The following is an 18,069-nucleotide window of genomic DNA, read 5'->3' as shown; positions in this document are numbered from 1 at the left end:
AATTGGTTACGATTAATTGAATCGAACAATCGATTATTCGACAATATAATTGCTAGAATTTTAAGTTAAAATAACACGGGAAATAAATTATTATGGCACTAACAAGCAGTAAATCTTGGAAACTAAACTAATGATAAAAGGCTTGAATATTCTGCATTTTACACTGTAACACTCAAAATAGTTCGCGTCCCTTAAGTATTTCAATTTTCATTCATAATTAAATGGTTACTGTTTTAGATACCAACCGTCTGTAATAATGACTCCGAAAGTGAAGAGGAATGAATTGAAGTGGACAACGCAAGGCACTTCCACACAAGCCAGTACAAAACCAACCAGATATTCAGACGTCTTTGTTCAACGCGTAAAGCTATACATTTGTAGACGCCAAGCATTGCAAGCTAACAAAAACTCTTGATAAAAATGGATAATTTTCCATTCTCACATGTGAAAGGTAATAATAAAATTTTTTTTAGTGTCGCTAAAATTTAGTTGAAATTTAGGAAAGGAAAAATAAAGAGCCAGGAAAGAACATCATTAAAGTTGAAATGGATAAAATGTACTTTACTTTACTTAATTAAAACAATGGTAAACCGTCAGGCATGTCAATGATAATCAATGTATGGACCGACATTAATCTAAACAGCAAGATTAACATTACTTCACTTGGCCTATTAAAAAATCAGTGCGACAACTGGGGTGTTTAAAATAAAGGAAGAAGCGCAACTGACTACATCTCTGATGTACTAATGGAGTTGTTAAAAAACTTTTATATCGCCAAAAGTCAGATTACGGCAGTTATGACAGACAATGATGCGAATATGGTGAAAGCGATACCCACAAACATTGGAAAATACCGTCATACTCAAGTTTCGCTCCCACTTTGAATTTAGTTAGCGCGATTGCCTTGGAAGTGTATTCTGTTTAATTATCCAATGCCGTACAATTTTAGTTTGGTTGAAGTGCAGCGGAAAAGCAAAAGCAGCTGTCTGCTGGAAGCTTCTACCAGTCAGATAAGGGCAACTATTAATTGTGAACGCCAGCAAATAATAATAATAATATAAAGGATTTGACGGCAGTTTCAGAAATAGATTAAAGGTTTGGATGTAGAATTTGTTCTATGGTCCCACCACAAGACGATGGCACAAAAACTTCGTAAGAATGATGATCAAATTCAAGGCTGCCTAAACTTTTCCTTAAATGCTCCAATGTTGGAGCTTAAACGCAACGTCGCTAATACCTGGGAGAAGATGCGATTATTATAAATACATATGTACATATCCAAAGTTATACAGTATTGCCTGCCAATATTTTCTTATTGGCACTTCGGTAGAGGGTCTTGTTCCAAGGCGGGAACTAGTAAGTTACTAGTAGTAACACCGTGCTACTGCCACTGAAAAAAGAAACCGAATAATGATTATTGTAATGTATGTATTTGTAATTGTTGTTAGTACAATTTGCATTGCACATGTCCAACTATAAAATAATTGCTCTGTAAAGTAAATACAAAAAAAAAAACATTTGAATAAATCGATTATTTTCAATTATTTCTCGATCTCTACTTATATAATTCAATAATCGGTTAATGAGTTTTTTTGCCATCACTACAATTGTTATTTTTACATTCATAATCATACATAACCGAACACACACTTCATATATAATTGATATCTACGATGGAATAAACATAAAAACAAGGCAGTTGTATCATCGCAAGCTTGTGATTAATTCATATTTATAACAATATCACTATATCGATAACATATTGATTCGATATATCAACACGTTGCCTTGGCTTGTTACAACATACATCTTTGTGTACTTTGTAGGAAAACAGATTTTAGAATGCCTCGCATTTTGTTGTTATCAATTAAAACTATAATTGGCAATTTGGAAAACCTTTTTGCCATGGTCAAGGGATCGCCACCGGCACTGGCGATGATTATGAGTGACCGTAATAACCCAACTACACAGACATTTAGTCTCAAAGATGTGATTGGAGATGGTTTTCTTTGGGCTGTTCCCAAGCATCGTCGCAGCGTGGAAAAACGTTTAAATCGCAAATTTGGATTTCCCGAGTATGTTTGGAAGCCACTTAAGGAAAAGAGAAACCTGCGCTCTTGTCTGAAATGCGGACATGAGCATGAATTGGGAGTTCTATGTTGTAAGTTCTACACATCGAATATATCAATTGTGGCAACTCAATATCACAAATAACATTCAATAGCCTTTTGCTACGACATAGTGCGCAAAGAGACGCATCAGATGCAGGAGAAAATCCAGGAGAGTCTTGGTGTGGCTCCCATCGATCAAGAGGTAGTTGTATTGTACGATGGAGAAAACGACCTGTCTCCGGAGGCCCTCAAAGGCAGCAGAGTCGTGGAAATACAAAAACCACGACCCATGTGGTTCACAAAAAACTTATTGCAGAAGTCCACTCAACAATCTGCAGACACTAAAGAAGTTAAGCCTTCAGATTTAGGATAAGCTACTGCGGCTATATATGAAATTAATAAAAAACAATTGTAAATTTGGTTAGCAATAGGCGGCATTTGTATTTTGTTTGAATTGCCGTGAAACTGCTTGCTTCAAGAACCCGTTGTTGAAATCCAATGCACTCATTGGCTTTTTACCTTCTATACGCATCTGAGTCACTTCAATCGCAGTGCCTTGAGCACAGCCAATGATTAAAGACTTCAGCCCACGGTGGAAAACGAAATGACTTGGAAGCAAAAACCTTGGTAAATTTAGCTGTGCTTGAGACTTAGGCTTTCTCACATTAAGCAGTTGTACTTGCTTATCCAGAAAACTTGTCGTTAAGCACTTAAATCCATAAAGAGCTCGATACCTAGCGTATATCTCCATTGAATTTTGTTCTGGCCACTCGATCTCTGTAATGCGCGATGTTATCTTTGGAGCTACAAAAAAGTGAGCATTACATAAGCAATACAATTTTGTTATTATCGCAACCCTACCATAAGTTGCAAGCGCTCCGTCCTGCGGTGTTGCTTTGGCTATTCGTTCCCTCACATTATTAACTGTATCCAGAAGCAGTTCGGCTCCCAACTGCGCCAAGGACGAATGAAGCTCTGGCATATGAATGTCAGCTCCAATGGCCATTTCACGCTGCGCCAAAATCTGGAAAATTGTTCTGTAGGCTTATGTTGATATACACATATATATATTGTCATTTGCTAAAACGGGCATTATCTTACGTCGCCAATGTCGAAATGATGTGGTTGTATGTTCATAATGGACACTCCCGTTTTCCTGTCACCATTCATAATGGCGTAGATTATTGGAGCTGCACCTCGCCAACGAGGAAGTAAGCTAGCATGGACATTTATGATCCCGCTGGAGAAAGCATTTATAATATGCACTGGTATCAGATGGCCAAAGGAAACAACAACGCCAAGTTCGTAGGAGGCACAAAGTTTCGGAGTAATCGGCCATTGGTATAATGCTAAATTTTCATGCTCACAATATTTACGCACGCAGTTCGCAGGATTTTTGAAGGAAGTGACAACACCAATGTCGACATTGTTTTGATGCAGTTTTTGCAGGCTGGGCAATGAAAAATTGTCGGTTCCGAAAAATAACACTTTTGGTGATTGACAGCAGACTGCGTTGAAACGTATTTGGTTGAATTGCGAAATTTTTCTTTGAAACGTCTTATGATTAAGTAAACATCTTCCATTCATATCGACAGCTGGTAATCACAGACTTTCGTGACTATAAGTATTACGACAGCTGATACTCGTCCGTCGATAGGTTTGCAAACTTGAAATGCAACTCTGAAAATACATATGTATGCAATATTTCAGCGATATTTTAATGGTATTATAACTCTTCGCCAACATGGAATATATGTAATAGGCAGAAGGGGACAGTTTACATCATCGCCAATACAAGAGACAATAAGAAATAGAGCTATAATTTTTATTTCACAGCACTTATTATTTTTGGAGGCAGATCAAGCTAATTTAGATTTGAAATTGAAAAAAAAAAAACGAATAGCTAGCAAAAAAACATACATTGGGGTTATGATTTTATTATAGTTGGGTAGCGGGTATCAGGCACACTTGACAATACATTTTTTGTTATTCTTATTAATCTTATGCCCCGTTTCCACAGCCACTCACTTCTTTCACATTCGATCAAGTCACGTTTTGGCGTTTCAACAGCATCAGCAATTTCTTAGTGTGGCCGCACTGATATATGTACACCAGCTGTTCAAATGTTAACAAAAGTTAGCCAATAATTTAAAAAACTACGTTAATTTGTCAAATGGAAAACATTTAAATTTCAATATTTAGACGAAATGGAGAAATTTCTAATGGAAGATAGCCCATTGCCAATAAGTAGAATTTCTGGCGACAATATAATATTTACATAAATACATTTACCTTTTACTTTTCACACATTCGTTGATATATGCATGTGTTTTTTGTACAGACCTCAATGGCTACAAATTTTTATCCCACAATTCAAAAATATTCCTTCGTAAATGCCGCTCCACGAGATTACCGCAGATTTGTTTTAAAAAGCAAAATACATTTTTTATTTCTATTTTCATATTTTGGCGCACTTAATTATCAGCTGTTGGTTGGGTGGTGAGCTCTTTTTCCTTGCCACATCGATAAAGTAACGCGTGATTACTCAAAATGTGTTTTCGATATTTCTACGTTCGTTAACGATATTTTCACAAAACTCACGAAGGTAAAAAATTTTGTATAGGTTTTTATATAGGAAGAATGACCAAAAAACTCGATTTTTCTCGGTTCTTTTCCGTTCAGTACGAATGTAACGTTCGGTCCATGTAAAAACCCATTAGAAAAAAACTCAGTTTTTCTACGTTCACGAGCTACAAGTATTGATAACGAACGTAGAAATATCGAACACAAAACCGAGGTTTGTTGGTGCAGTGGAAATAGGCTATGAAGTACAAGGCATACAAGTGCTGTTAAATTGGTGTCTCAACAAACATATCGATCAATATCGATAGCAGGCATTTGTCACTGCACATTAAAAAAAATGAAAACACGGAATAGATAAAATATTAAAAAAGTAAATTATCATTACGATAAATTTGAAAAATTTTAATGTCGAGAATGGACTCAAATACTGACAAAGGCACATCAGGACGCACAGCAAGCTCCAGTTCGACGAATAACGACAAAATGAATTACGCATTACAAGTAGCGCTCCAAACAATGAAAGAACGGTGCATACAGTTGCAGCGTCAGGTGTCAGTTATAGAGGATGAGAATCAGCGCCTGCGGGACGGGAACACGTATGAAAAGGCGTTGACAAATAAGATAACCCAGGTTAAAGTTGAAGACAATAGTGATGACGCTGTATCATTGCGTTGTCAAGTGAATGAACTGCTACGACAGAAGGAGAAACTTGAGCATCAAATAAATATGGTGTCTGATGAAAATCGCAAATTGTGGTCGCGTCTATCGAAAATATCGAAAGATAATTACCAAACACAATTGCCAAAAGAGGATGATATTGGAACAGTTAATGCTTCTATGGGCTCCAATCACAATCTAAATTTAATTCGCTCCAAAACATTTACTCAGCACTCACCAAATCCACACTTGCGGAAGAAGGTGATATCAGAAAGGAGCTTTGAGGATATTACGTTGGCTGGTTTTGATACTGGCGAAGAGCTAGCCTATGCGTATGGACTGCAAGTGAATGATGCCATCAGTGATCCAGATGCCAATATCGATGCGAGAAAATGCATGGAGGGATTACAGGACTTGCGTCGTGAAGCCATGAAGCAGCAACAAACGCTTAACGTAGTATATACTCAGCTGGAAAGTCGTTTTGGTAAGCCAATGATTTGTGCTTAACTATCAAATTAATGCAGCTCACTTTTACTCCATCCTCTTCAAGCTCTTCGTCCTTGCCCTGACTGTGCGAAAAACTCTGCAATCAAACCGGAAATGGCCGATAAGAGCTTAGAAACGGAAGAGAGACTGACCACCGATCTAAAGGCATATCACTGTGAAAATTCCACAAGCAGCCAATTGCATTACACCTTCACTGGTCACCCAACCATATCACAAGGATCCTTGCCCCGCTCTAATATATTGCAAGAAAAACTGAAGGCGGATGTCATAGATAAAACTTGCCCAATGTGCGGCAAGTTGTACTCTAGCCAAGTGCCTTTCAAGGCATTTCAGGAACACGTCGAAATGCACTTCATTGATGATACACCAGACGCAGATGCCAGCGTGGATCGGCAGTTCGAGTTTATTTCTCATGCTGTTGGCGATTTTTGATCCAACAACCTGTTCTATTTTACCACATACATTTAATGACAATAGCTAAGAGCAAACTGATCCATAAATTTTAAGGTTCAAAAACAGTGTCACAGGTAATACAATTTCAAAAGTAAATATATATTTAAAAAAACTTTTAATTCTTTTGGTAGGTTAGGGTTATATTAAAAAAGAAAAGGAAAATAAAATTCGTCATGTAATCACAATACATTTCAAGAAAACAAAAGTATTGATTTAGCTTATCTTATAAATATTGTGTATACACATTTTTAACGTAAATTCAGCATCTTTTGTTTCTGATAAGCAATCTATCGAAAGAACGAAAGAAATATGATAAATAAATAAGATATTCTTGATTAGCGTCAACAGCCGAAACGATACAGCTGAGAGACTATATAAAATAAAGAAATATTGTATTATGTTTGCGTGATAATCAAGTTTGTTTCAGTTTTTGTCACGCCCACTTCCGCCCCCGCAAATCGACAAAAATATAATAATAACTATAGTATTTAAGATATTTGGTGGGGATTAGATAAAAATTGTAGAAGTTATTTAAAGAAAAAACCTTTGTATAAGACTTCGTAGGTTTGGCTGACAATGTATGAATGTGTCACAGCCCTAACAGTAAAACTCTTGTTTTTAATAAATTTTATATGCTCATATTGATAATTGCGAAACAAAAATGTTATCGTATGTCCAACATATCAAGGCAGATTTCTTAAAGCCATGATTCGCATACATACAATAGATTCTAAACCAATGACAGTCAGTAATGCTCGCCTAACTACATTTTCAAAAAGTTTTGCAGAGGAGTTTTTAATCTACATATGTAAAGTAAACATAGTTATCCACATTCAATTTTGAATAATCTTACATTTATTGTACGATCATGTGTTGCCTGTGTTTTTATGTTTTATTAAAAACAACTCGATTCTTGGCAAACTCAAATGATATTTAACATAAAATGATAGATCATACCATATGTAATTGTAATATAAAACATCTCACGATGTTTGTTATTTTAGAATAGGTAACATGAGGTGGTCAGATATCACCTCAGATTATTGTACCGGCAATTTTGTGATGTGCTGTCTTCAGATGTCTACGAATGTTGTGACGTCTCACGGGCAGTTGAATTTTGGTATAAAAGTTTTGTTGTGAGTGTCGATTCAATTCAGTTGCGCTTGAGCTGTAGTCCAAGCAACTCAATACAGTGCCAAAGGAAATATTCGAATTCGAAAACGGATGTGAATGCCTTTCAATTTGTATTTCAAATTCAAATGTTGAAAAATACGCTTTAATAATGTATGCAAATCTGTTTCATAAATTGTTTTTTTTACTGCCACTCGTGTATCATCCGACCAAACATGGTAATAGACGACTTGTTCAAGATAGCAACGGATGCCCAAGTGAAATTTTAGCTGGAGTTCAACTCATGGGTGAAAATTAGACTAAGCTAAATTTGAAATAAATTTCTTTTTGTTGAAGGTATTGATACTAGCAGCGGTAGTGCAAATTCCGGCTGGAACTTTGATGAACATGGTCTTGATTGGGAAGGAACTTGTATGACTGGTCGACGACAGTCCCCCATTAGGCTGTCCATTGATAGTGTAAGAACACAATATATTTCAAATAATTCGATTTATACTATTCCATTTAAATTAACTCTTACGATTATGTCAATAATAACTATTTTATTAAAGCAGTGATTAAATCACAATACAATCGTACAATTGTAATGCTTGTAATAAAGCGTAAATTAAAATTGCATTACGATAATGACTAGTCAATTTGACATAAAGCAAAGAGCGCAAAAATATTTCATTATATCCGTTACTGGTGTTGCACACGATGGAAGCTAATTTAATGTACTAAATGGAACTACTTATGTTCCGAATGATACAATTTGTATCAATTTTTCGCTAGTCTTAACCACAAGTTACAGTTGTGTTCAGCGTAGAGTACAAAATTAAAGACTACTATAAAAACTTTTATTTTATGCTATAATTTCTCAAGTCGCTTATTATGCCATTGCCACGAATTTTCTTTGGAAACTATGATGAGAGGCTCAATCGACCCTTGACATTGGTAAATAAAGGATACACAGGTAAGTAGACGAAAAAAATTTCCAATATCCTTGTTGCTTATGTATATGATTGGGTTTATTTTGAGTTTTGAAGATTATTTATATATATTATTTTAAATTTATTTCCTAATTTAAAAATATTTGTTTTGAAAACCATAATTTTATTGGCCGACTATTTACTATTATATATACAAATTTACTTGTAACTATATAGTTGATATGGCCATACCGGAGACTCGTATTGGACAAAAGCCTTTTATAACAGGAGGTTTACTCAAGGGAAAATATGTAGCCGAAGGCGTTCACTTCCATTGGGGATCGCCTACGACACGAGGAGCTGAGCATATAATTAACAAAAGGCGTTTTGATATCGAAATGCATATTGTGCATCGTAACGCTCACTATAATAATATTTCTGAAGCCTTAAACTATCCAGATGGAATCGCCGTTCTGGGCATTATGCTTAAGATAACGAGGGTGAGTTTTAACATGTCTATTGCAATAATCGATAATTTTCTAAACAATATTCAAGACTCCGGATCGTATATATCCTGGACTAAGAAAGGTGTTCGCAGAACTGCCCAACGTTATTGAATACCATGCTGAAGGTGAACTGCCTGGAACTATTACGCTTGGTCAGTTGCTGGGCGATTTAAATACTCGAAACTTCTATACCTACAAGGGATCCTTGACCACCCCCGATTGCAATGAGGCTGTCACCTGGACTGTATTTCCTCAACCTATTCCAATTCCATACTCAGAGGCAGCGAAACTTTGGCAAGTCCTGGATGTCAATGGAAATCCACTTGAAAACAACTACCGTGCTCAGCAGCGTCGCAACAACAGACCTGTTTTCTATCGCACCATAAATCTCAGTAATTATTATCTTCGGAAATAATACGGACTCGTTTAAGGTCAATTGACAATATGGTTATGTTTCTTATTACATCGTCAATTCAGTCTAAAGTACATCACATTTTTTTTGGGTATTTAAGATGCAGTATTAAGATGATATAGCAAACATTTTTTATTGGACAGATTATCTTAATTTTATTTTTTTAAATTATTATTGAAACTTTTTTTAATAATAAAATTAATAATTGTCTGTTTTTGGGAGCCATCGTGTTAAGACACATTAATGGCTTTCCTAATGTCTTCCAATAGTTTGTCACCGAAATAGAAATGATCTACTATATTTACGTATGTACTCTGCAAAAGAAAAACACGACCAAAACAATAAATTCAATCTATGCTATTTTATGATCTTTTTGAAATAAAATATATTGTTCTATATTCTTCCCTTTTAATTCCTTGCATAAAAAGTGTAAAAAATACAAGTGTACAAAAATGTTCCATTAAATATGTCGTCGGCGGGTTGGAATTTGTCTACGGCATTTGGGAATTAAATTTTTTTGTGGTTTATTATCATTTGCTACCATTAACTGCCGAATGTTATACGGAATTCAATCTGAAAGCATTAGTATGATCGATGCCTGAGCATGTGCGAATTCAGCTATGTGAATACATTTACATTTACATTTACATACATACATAACATATGTTAATTAATTAATTACTCAAATAAAAGAAAGGGCTTTCAGAATAGTACATATATTCATATATATATATACATACATACATATGTATGTTACGAAAGTTAACAAAATGTTAATATCAACTTAGACCACATACATAAAAGTATGCATATATATCATAAATAAGATTTAAAACCAAATTTGTATGCAGAATTAAATACATATATTTCTTCTTTGTGTTTTCTTTTTTATTCAATAATATTCTTGTACATATATATACATATACATACACATATACATATAAGCTGTATGCCTCCTAAGCAGTTTTACATTAATGCGTATGTAAATATAATATATAAATCATCAATATTGTATGCGTCGGGTCTCAATCACAAGTTTAATCGATTTTAGTATTAATTCACAACTTCATTGATTGATTCCCATACACACCCCATTAGTATAAAACCTTAGTAATATTAATATTCATGAAGTTCACAAAAAAAATTTAGCAATTGATTGAAGGTAATTAATCACAATTCCATTCGATCCAATGTGTAGAAGAAAATAAAAATAGTTTAAGCATTTGTAAGTTATTGGATTCTGTTCGATAAGAGAATAACCTACATATCTTAGAATTTTAATTAATATGTATATCCAATATGGTATGCGCGAATGTGTATAAAAGCGGAATCATGTCCGATCTTAGACCCTTTTCTTAAAAAAAGCAAGTGAGCTGAGATACCCGCTACCCAATTTGAGTAAAAGAACAACAAAGCGATATTATTCTTAAGATATACCAATTCATATACCACAAAAATTCTAAAATATACCGGAGGCTATCGATATAATATTACATTTACAATATACTATAGTACATAATATCTTCAGCAGCCGGTTATTGTCGTCTAAAATTATTATTTAAACAACTGTTAGACTGTTAGATTGCATATACCAAAAATCGTGAATCTAGCTTCAAAATTCTTCGATTTTTGTGAAGGTATGTGTGGCGACTAAATCAAACTTGATCTGCACACAAAAAAAGGACTATCGAATAAAATTATAGCTCTATTTCTTATAGCCTCTGAGATCTATGTGCGTACAGATACTGTCATGGTTATATCGCCTCGCCTGTTGATGCTGATCAATAATTTATATACTTTATAGGGTCGGAGACCCTTTCTTCCGCTTAAGTCGTAATTTGTGGATGCCCTATATGACTATCAGAACTACGAAACTACGAAGAGAAAATATCAAAAACTGTTTCTGCGCCGACTCAATCCTATCTTGATAAATCGACGCCTGTCGTGTAAAGTGGAATAACGACCATTCCTCAATGATACAGTTCACAGTTTGGATTAACTTTTGCCTAATAAAAGAAAAATTGTCGATTCCTCGGAATAATTTTCCGAGCGAAAAAATATTAGGGTCTCGATCCTACACCTAATTATAAAGAAAACAAAGTCTGCTTAAGATGGGAAATTAGGGTATTTGAGATATTCATTCCCGTTCTGAGCTCTACTATAGGTAAGACCTTCTCTCGTTATAGTAAGCCAAATAAAACCATTATTTAAGCAAAGGAACGACCCAATCTAATCGCTAACTTTTTACTAAGGTGGGCTACAAGCACTAAGTGCACTCTGTAAATCTTATCGTTTGTAATAAAACTCATCAGAATTCCGCAACAAGAACTGTGCGTACTGCTATCGACAGAGTGATTTCTTTAATTTAGCAGTCCGGCATGTATCCATAGATACGAAGTTAAATAATACAGCAAATATTTCAAAGTCTTCAAAATATTATTTCCTTTATAAAGTCCAAAGGACAGTCATGGGATTTTGTAGATTGAGAATCAGCAACACTAAAGTGATCGATATTTTCAAAAAACAAAGCTGGCCTTGTTAGCATACATTGTGGCCATGTAGCACATTAAGTAGCAAAAAATCTGTAGAAATACAGATATTTATGAGAGATCAGACAGATGTATATATATAAAATTATCATAATTGTATTTTTCCACGTCTGCCTTAAAATTTCTTGATTTAAATATGGTATATGTATACGAAAAAAGATTACAAAACTTTTAAAGATATTGCCGTTTTTATACCCGCTACACATAAAGTAGAAGGTAATATAATTTTGTGCCGCCAGGAAATGTAAGTAACAGGCATAAGAAGGCATCTCTGATACTATAATGTATATATAAATTAAGGCCACACATTACCAAAACCCAAAGCTATTCATCGCCAGTGCTAATGCACTCCAATGCACCGAGACAACACGCGCTCCGACTCAGCATAAGGCACCGTGGGAGCAACGACCAAACCAACAGCGCACCTAGACATAACCATAGCCACGTGCGCCTCGTCAGCAGAAACCATCTCCAATGGCCAGCACCTTGCGTAACGCCCAAACCGTGGGACCAAGCCTCGGACACCCAACACCCAGGGCGACAAATGCAGTGGCTACATTCGGCAGCGACAGCGAACGCGACAGCAACGAACCATAAGAAGTCACTTTAGCAGCAGAGCTTTAATGTTTAATAATTTAGATTGTTTAAGTTAGTTCTAATCCAACTTCGAAATAAAGCACTTGGCTTTTTTTTTAAACAAAATCTAATCAATTTTGTTAATTTATATATGTACATATATATATCTAGCTGCATCTGTCTGTCTGTAGGAACACCTACATCTCAGAGACTATAAGAGATAGAGGTATACATACAAATTTTTCGACATCACTTGTTATGTTTGTTTAAAATTTTTGCCACGCCCACTTTTGCCCCACAAATTGACAAAACTCGAATAACAAATTGTGGATGTTATTAAAGAAATACTTTTGTATGGACAAAAACGCCTACATACTAGGGATCGTAGTTGCTTTGACTGACAGTCTGGTATATTTTGAACTCTATAGTACATTTTCAATGTAGTATCATATTAATATACAAAATATACCATTTTATATATTTTTTTTGTATTTCTGTGATATATTTTGAGAAAAATACCGCAATATTTTGCTTTTATTAAAAATTGGTAGCGGTAATCAAAATGTAGCTTTCTTGGTTTATTTTATGTGTGTATATTGTGTTCTTTGATATGATGTGTATTTATTTACATAGGGATTTCACTTGCTTGTCCTACATAGGGTACGTTCCTAATAGTACGTAATTCAATTTATTTCCATCGGGTGTGCCCCTAGGTAAGAAATCAGTTAATTATTTTTAAAGAAATTATGATTTTGCTGGATACTACAATTCACAAGTTTAACGAAAATTAGTCTGTTTTTTTTCTTTGTTTGTATTGGCAATAGGTAATGTAACCAGTAATATAATAATAATGAAGATAAAAATTAGGAAAATTGTCTAGCGGGTTGGATCCATATCCACCATATTTGATCAATTTTACTTGTGTCCCAATTATTTTATTTATTTATTTATTTGGACGTTGTCGTACTAACGGCAGTACCATCAAGTGGCCCAGCAATACCAAGCACGGGCTTGTTCACGAGCGGACAAAACAAAATAAATTTGTGAACAGCATGCATTACACGAAAACCGCGAATAAATATTAAAAGACGCTGGACAGCTAATTAAATTAGATTAAAAACATGTTAGAATATATGTATAATAAGATAAATAACAATTAAATACTCGATAAATAAGCTAATAATAAGGTTTTAAGCAAAGGAATAGATTTACTAGAGCAAACTACGCTATTGAGATTATTATAGTTCACACACAGAATACGGAAGGGATTATGGCAAGCAAAGTTAGTAGATCTACGTGAAATGAGAAGAGGAAGAAAATTCCTAGTGATCCTGACAGGAACTGCAAAACTAATTTGACTTAACAGCTCCAAAGAGTCTATTTAACCATTAATTAGTCTCTGTATGAAAACAGCACCTTGCATAGTTCTACAGTCAGAAAGAGAAGGAAGGTTTAGTAATAAAAGTCTACTGAGATACGGTGGTAATCTAATATTAGGATTCCAATTTAAACTACGAAGAGCAAATAATAAGAATTGTTTCTGCACCGATTCAATCCTATCTCGATAAACCCTATACTGGGGATTCCAGACAAGAGATCCGTACTCGAGGATAGGACGAACCAGTGAGACGTACAAAGTCTTAGTGATGTAGGGATCATTAAACTCTTTCGACCAGCGTTTTATAAATCCCAGAACACCCGTGGCCCTATTTACAGCAGACAGAATATGTTTATCGAATTTTAGTTTTGCATCAAGCAGAACCCCTAAGTCATTCATACCTTCAATTCGCTCAAGAGAAGTATCATATAACATATAGTTATTTAACTGGGAAGAACCTCTACAAAAGGTCATAAACTTACACTTATTGCAGTTGAGATGTAACATATTTACTCTGCACCAAGATTCTAGACGATTAAGGTCACATTGTAACAGTGAGCTCGCAAGACTATCATTAAATGTCAGGCAAAGCTTAACGTCATCGGCGTACACAAGTACACGGGAATGCTCAATAACAGAAGGAAGATCATTTATGAACAAAGTGAACAATAGAGGACCCAAATGACTGCCCTGGGGCACACCAGAAGTGACTTGGACACATTTAGATACAAAACCATTATAATAAACATTCTGAATTCTGTTGGAAAGGTATGAGGATATCCACTCAATTAGGCTATGAGGAAACCCTAAAACATTAAGCTTATACAGTAAGAGGTGATGATTAACAGAGTTAAAAGCCTTACTAAAATCGGTGTAAACGACATCTGTTTGCATTTTATTCTCGAATCCTTTAATTACAATAGAAGAGAACTCCAATAAGTTAGTAGAAGTGGATCTAGACTTCACAAACCCATGTTGGTAAGGTGAAATTATAGATTTACACAGATGTTGCAGTTGAGAAGTTATAATTTTTTCAAATGCTTTCGGAATCGCAGACAATTTAGATATACCGCGATAATTTTGAACTTTAGATTTGCTCCCTTTTTTTAGGATAGGTATAATGTATGATTTTTTCCAGATTTTAGGAAAAGAACATGAATTAACGGATAATTCAAACAATTTAAAAAGCGGTTTACAGATACTACCAGCACAATACCTTAGCACACAACTAGATACTCCATCCGGACCTGCCGAAAAAACAGGTTTTATAGCCAATAGTTCCGTTAAAATAGAGCTTTCAGTAATTAAAGAACCAAAAATACAATTAGATGAATTTAACTGATAAGGATAAGAAATGGAATTTTGAGAACTTGGGACAGAATATGTCGTTTGGAAGAAGTCCGCAATTTAATCGGCAACATCATGACCATTAGATACTGTCATATTCTCTAAAGACACAAATGCTGGTGATGACGCGGATCTACGCTTCGAGTTAACGAAGTCGTAAAATCGCTTTGGATCACGCTGAAATCATATTCTGCACCTACTCATTGTTATGAGTGCGAAAAGCAGCTTGAGCAACAGAATAGCGGAGAAAATCAAAAGAAGAGCCAGTTCCCTTGAATTTTTTGTAAAGTCTCGACTTACGGTTTTTAAATTCGATAATTTCTTATTAAACCATAAGGGTTTATCCGACAAATGTGGAATACTTGATGGAACACAAGCATCAAATAGCGAGTTCAAAGTAGAATACAAAAATTCAACCGCTATATCCAAGTTCGTAGACAAAGAGCAAGTTTCTCAAAATCGGTTTTCCGAAAATAACGAGAAAGCTCACCATGATGCAATAAATGGGAGTTCCAACATAATTTTCAAAGTGGGATGGTAAGGATCTTCAGGGGAAGATATAGGAGATATTTTCGACAGAGAACATGAATCTGGGTCTAAAACAAAAACAAGGTCTAGAGACCTGTTTAAGCAATTTGGAATACCATTAATCTGAGACAATGATACCCCGAAGAGACTATCAATAACTATCAATGCCATGACACCCCAGCAATATTAAAATCACCAAGGACTATAAAGTGATCACGATCAGAAAGCATATTAGAAATGTTATTAATAATAGAAAGATGAGCTAAATATAAAGCATCATCTGAAGCAGGGGGGATATATGAGCAAGAAATAAAAATGTTTAAGCTACCAAGGATAATCTAACAGCCACTAGCTCAATATCAGAAGTGTGATCAATCAATTCTGAATTAAGTATCTACTGCAATTAAAACCCCACCACCGCGACGTACCTTGCGGTCACGTCTGTATACGGAAAATCTACTAGAAAAGATTTCCGTATCAAGGATGTCATTTTTTAACCATGTTTCAGTAAAGGCAATGACATTGAAAGGGAAAGATACTCTATTTAAATATAAGTCAGTGAGTTTACTGCAAATACCTCTTACATTCTGATAGCCAAGAAGTAAAGAGGATTTTAGTTTTTTGAACTGACAGACATAGAAGAAGGCTTTGAAATAGAATTCTTGCCACTACTAGGGAGAGAAACCGGAGACCGATTTTTCTTTTTAGCAACAAATTCTTTAACTAATAGGTGTTCCGGCCAAAACTCTTTACTGAACATCATGCTAAATTGTTCAGCGGAAACACTTATTTTAAAAGATGAAATCTCCCGTTCGTACGAGAAATTAAATTTAACCACTTTAACCCTGGCTTGAGATTTGGACTTAATATAAGCCCGAACATCATCAAATGTCGTATCAGGGGAAAGCCTTGAAACGAAAATCTGCTTAAGAGGTGGCACTGCAACTAATGTGTTGCGGACAACTGAGGTAGGAGCTGGAGGCGATTCTTCTATCGTTACAGCACTAACGATCTCAACAGAGGATGGTGATGGTTGAATTTCTTCAACCGTTGTTGTTTAAAAACTAAAATTGTCAACGACCTAATATTACCGATGTTATGGGCTGTTTGAGGGTAAATTGAACATTACATACTGCAGAACAAAATATTATTTCGCAAACTAAAGAATTTTCATGTCGAAAAAATTGTTTTTAGGAAGACCCATTATATATCAGCTCGCTCTCGTAATAGGTTAACACGTGTTAGTGGATTAGGTATCGTCTATATATACTTAATGGGTTTTTAAACGTCGTTTAAAACTCAGCTTCCTCATAATGTGCCAAGTTTTGAAGATTAGGGTAATGAAAAATTACACTGGTTATCAACATGTTTACATTATAATAAAACTAGTCATTAGTTTATCACAACTTACTAAATTTAAAATCTATAGCTAACGATATATCTAATAATATCCAACATATATATCCAAATTATATATATAAACAAGTAAGAAAGCTACATTCGAGTGTGCTCGACTATGAGATATCCGCTGCCCATGTTGAATAAAAGCAAAATACATATTCCGGTTTTATTTTCCAAATATACCGAAAATGCTACAAAAATGTAAAAAATACCAAACGGTATATTTGTTATATCGATATAGTACCACATTCAAAATATATAGCAATATACCAGATTGTCGGCCAAAGCAACTCAGACAATACACCAAAATTCGTAGTTAAAAATTAAGCTTGTTAGTCTTTTTATTTTGATTTGCGGGGGCGGAAGTGAGCGTGGAAAAATTTGAAACAAACTTGATCTGCGTGCAAATATAACAAATGCTGTCGAAAAAAATTATAGCTCTATCTCTTATAGTCTCTGAGATCTAGGTGTTCATACGACCAGACAGACGGACGGACAGACGGACATGACTAGATCGTTTCGGCTATTGATGCTGATCAAAAATATATATACATAGGGTCGAATATGCCTCCGTCTACCTGTTACAAACATTTCCTGCCGGCACAAAGTTATAATACCCTTCTACCCTATGGGTAGCGGGTATAATAATAGGAATATGCAAGTTGTACTGTCACTCTGTAGTGCTAATTGCTCAAAATTTTATTTTCTTGAATAATATCGATATTAAAATCTGATCCCTACCAAAAACAAGGTATATCTTCGTGTGTCCTATGAAAGCTACACTGGAGTGTGCTCGACTGTGAGATACCCGCTACCCATTTTGAATAAAAGCAAAATATTGCGGTATTATTCTCAAAATATTGCGGTATTATACCAAAACTATACTAAATTATATACATATTTGGTATATTGATATGGTACTACTCGCAATATATACTATAGTGTGCAAAATATACCAGATTTTCAGCCAAAGCGATTAAGACCCCTAGTAAGTAGGCGTTTTTGCCCATACAAAAGTA

At 35.0% G+C, this 18,069-nt stretch overlaps 4 protein-coding genes and 1 long non-coding RNA gene across 6 annotated transcripts; 4 read left to right on the top strand and 1 right to left on the bottom strand.

Moving 5' to 3' along the window:
- Positions 1 to 21: 21 nt before the first annotated feature.
- On the top strand, positions 22 to 993 carry LOC117574743 (uncharacterized). The gene is made up of 3 exons (XR_004572812.2): positions 22 to 180; positions 238 to 451; positions 501 to 993. It is a non-coding gene; the product is annotated as an uncharacterized LOC117574743 (long non-coding RNA).
- A 628-nt stretch (positions 994 to 1,621) lies between these two features.
- LOC117575542 (39S ribosomal protein L32, mitochondrial) lies at positions 1,622 to 2,538 on the top strand. The gene is made up of 2 exons (XM_034259796.2): positions 1,622 to 2,161; positions 2,225 to 2,538. The coding sequence occupies exons 1-2, from the start codon at positions 1,843 to 1,845 to the stop codon at positions 2,482 to 2,484; spliced, it is 579 nt and encodes a 192-aa protein (XP_034115687.1). The 5' UTR covers positions 1,622 to 1,842; the 3' UTR covers positions 2,485 to 2,538.
- Positions 2,240 to 4,107, bottom strand: LOC117576856 (methionyl-tRNA formyltransferase, mitochondrial). Of its 2 annotated transcripts, XM_034261949.2 has the most exons (4): positions 4,032 to 4,107; positions 3,213 to 3,791; positions 2,973 to 3,135; positions 2,240 to 2,915 (listed from the first exon to the last, which is right to left on the bottom strand). In XM_034261949.2, exons 2-4 carry the CDS (start codon positions 3,696 to 3,698, stop codon positions 2,533 to 2,535), a joined length of 1,032 nt encoding a protein of 343 aa, XP_034117840.1. In that variant the 5' UTR covers positions 3,699 to 3,791; positions 4,032 to 4,107; the 3' UTR covers positions 2,240 to 2,532. The 2 variants fall into 2 exon arrangements, with proteins under 2 accessions (XP_034117840.1, XP_051864216.1); XM_052008256.1 differs by lacking the exon at positions 4,032 to 4,107 and having other exon boundaries at positions 2,973 to 3,148; positions 3,213 to 3,342.
- Positions 4,108 to 4,984: 877 nt separating this feature from the next.
- LOC117575277 (protein spindle-F) lies at positions 4,985 to 6,723 on the top strand. The gene is made up of 2 exons (XM_034259418.2): positions 4,985 to 5,835; positions 5,902 to 6,723. Exons 1-2 carry the CDS (start codon positions 5,100 to 5,102, stop codon positions 6,288 to 6,290), a joined length of 1,125 nt encoding a protein of 374 aa, XP_034115309.1. The 5' UTR covers positions 4,985 to 5,099; the 3' UTR covers positions 6,291 to 6,723.
- A 95-nt stretch (positions 6,724 to 6,818) lies between these two features.
- On the top strand, positions 6,819 to 9,616 carry LOC117575278 (carbonic anhydrase 2). Its single transcript, XM_034259419.2, has 5 exons — positions 6,819 to 7,660; positions 7,779 to 7,900; positions 8,307 to 8,397; positions 8,591 to 8,853; positions 8,909 to 9,616. The coding sequence occupies exons 1-5, from the start codon at positions 7,594 to 7,596 to the stop codon at positions 9,272 to 9,274; spliced, it is 909 nt and encodes a 302-aa protein (XP_034115310.1). The 5' UTR covers positions 6,819 to 7,593; the 3' UTR covers positions 9,275 to 9,616.
- The last annotated feature ends 8,453 nt before the right edge of the window (positions 9,617 to 18,069 follow it).

The sequence above is a fragment of the Drosophila albomicans genome, chromosome 2R, assembly GCF_009650485.2.
Source record: "Drosophila albomicans strain 15112-1751.03 chromosome 2R, ASM965048v2, whole genome shotgun sequence".
Lineage (NCBI taxonomy): Eukaryota > Metazoa > Arthropoda > Insecta > Diptera > Drosophilidae > Drosophila > Drosophila albomicans.
This window is presented reverse-complemented; position numbering and strand designations above follow the sequence as displayed.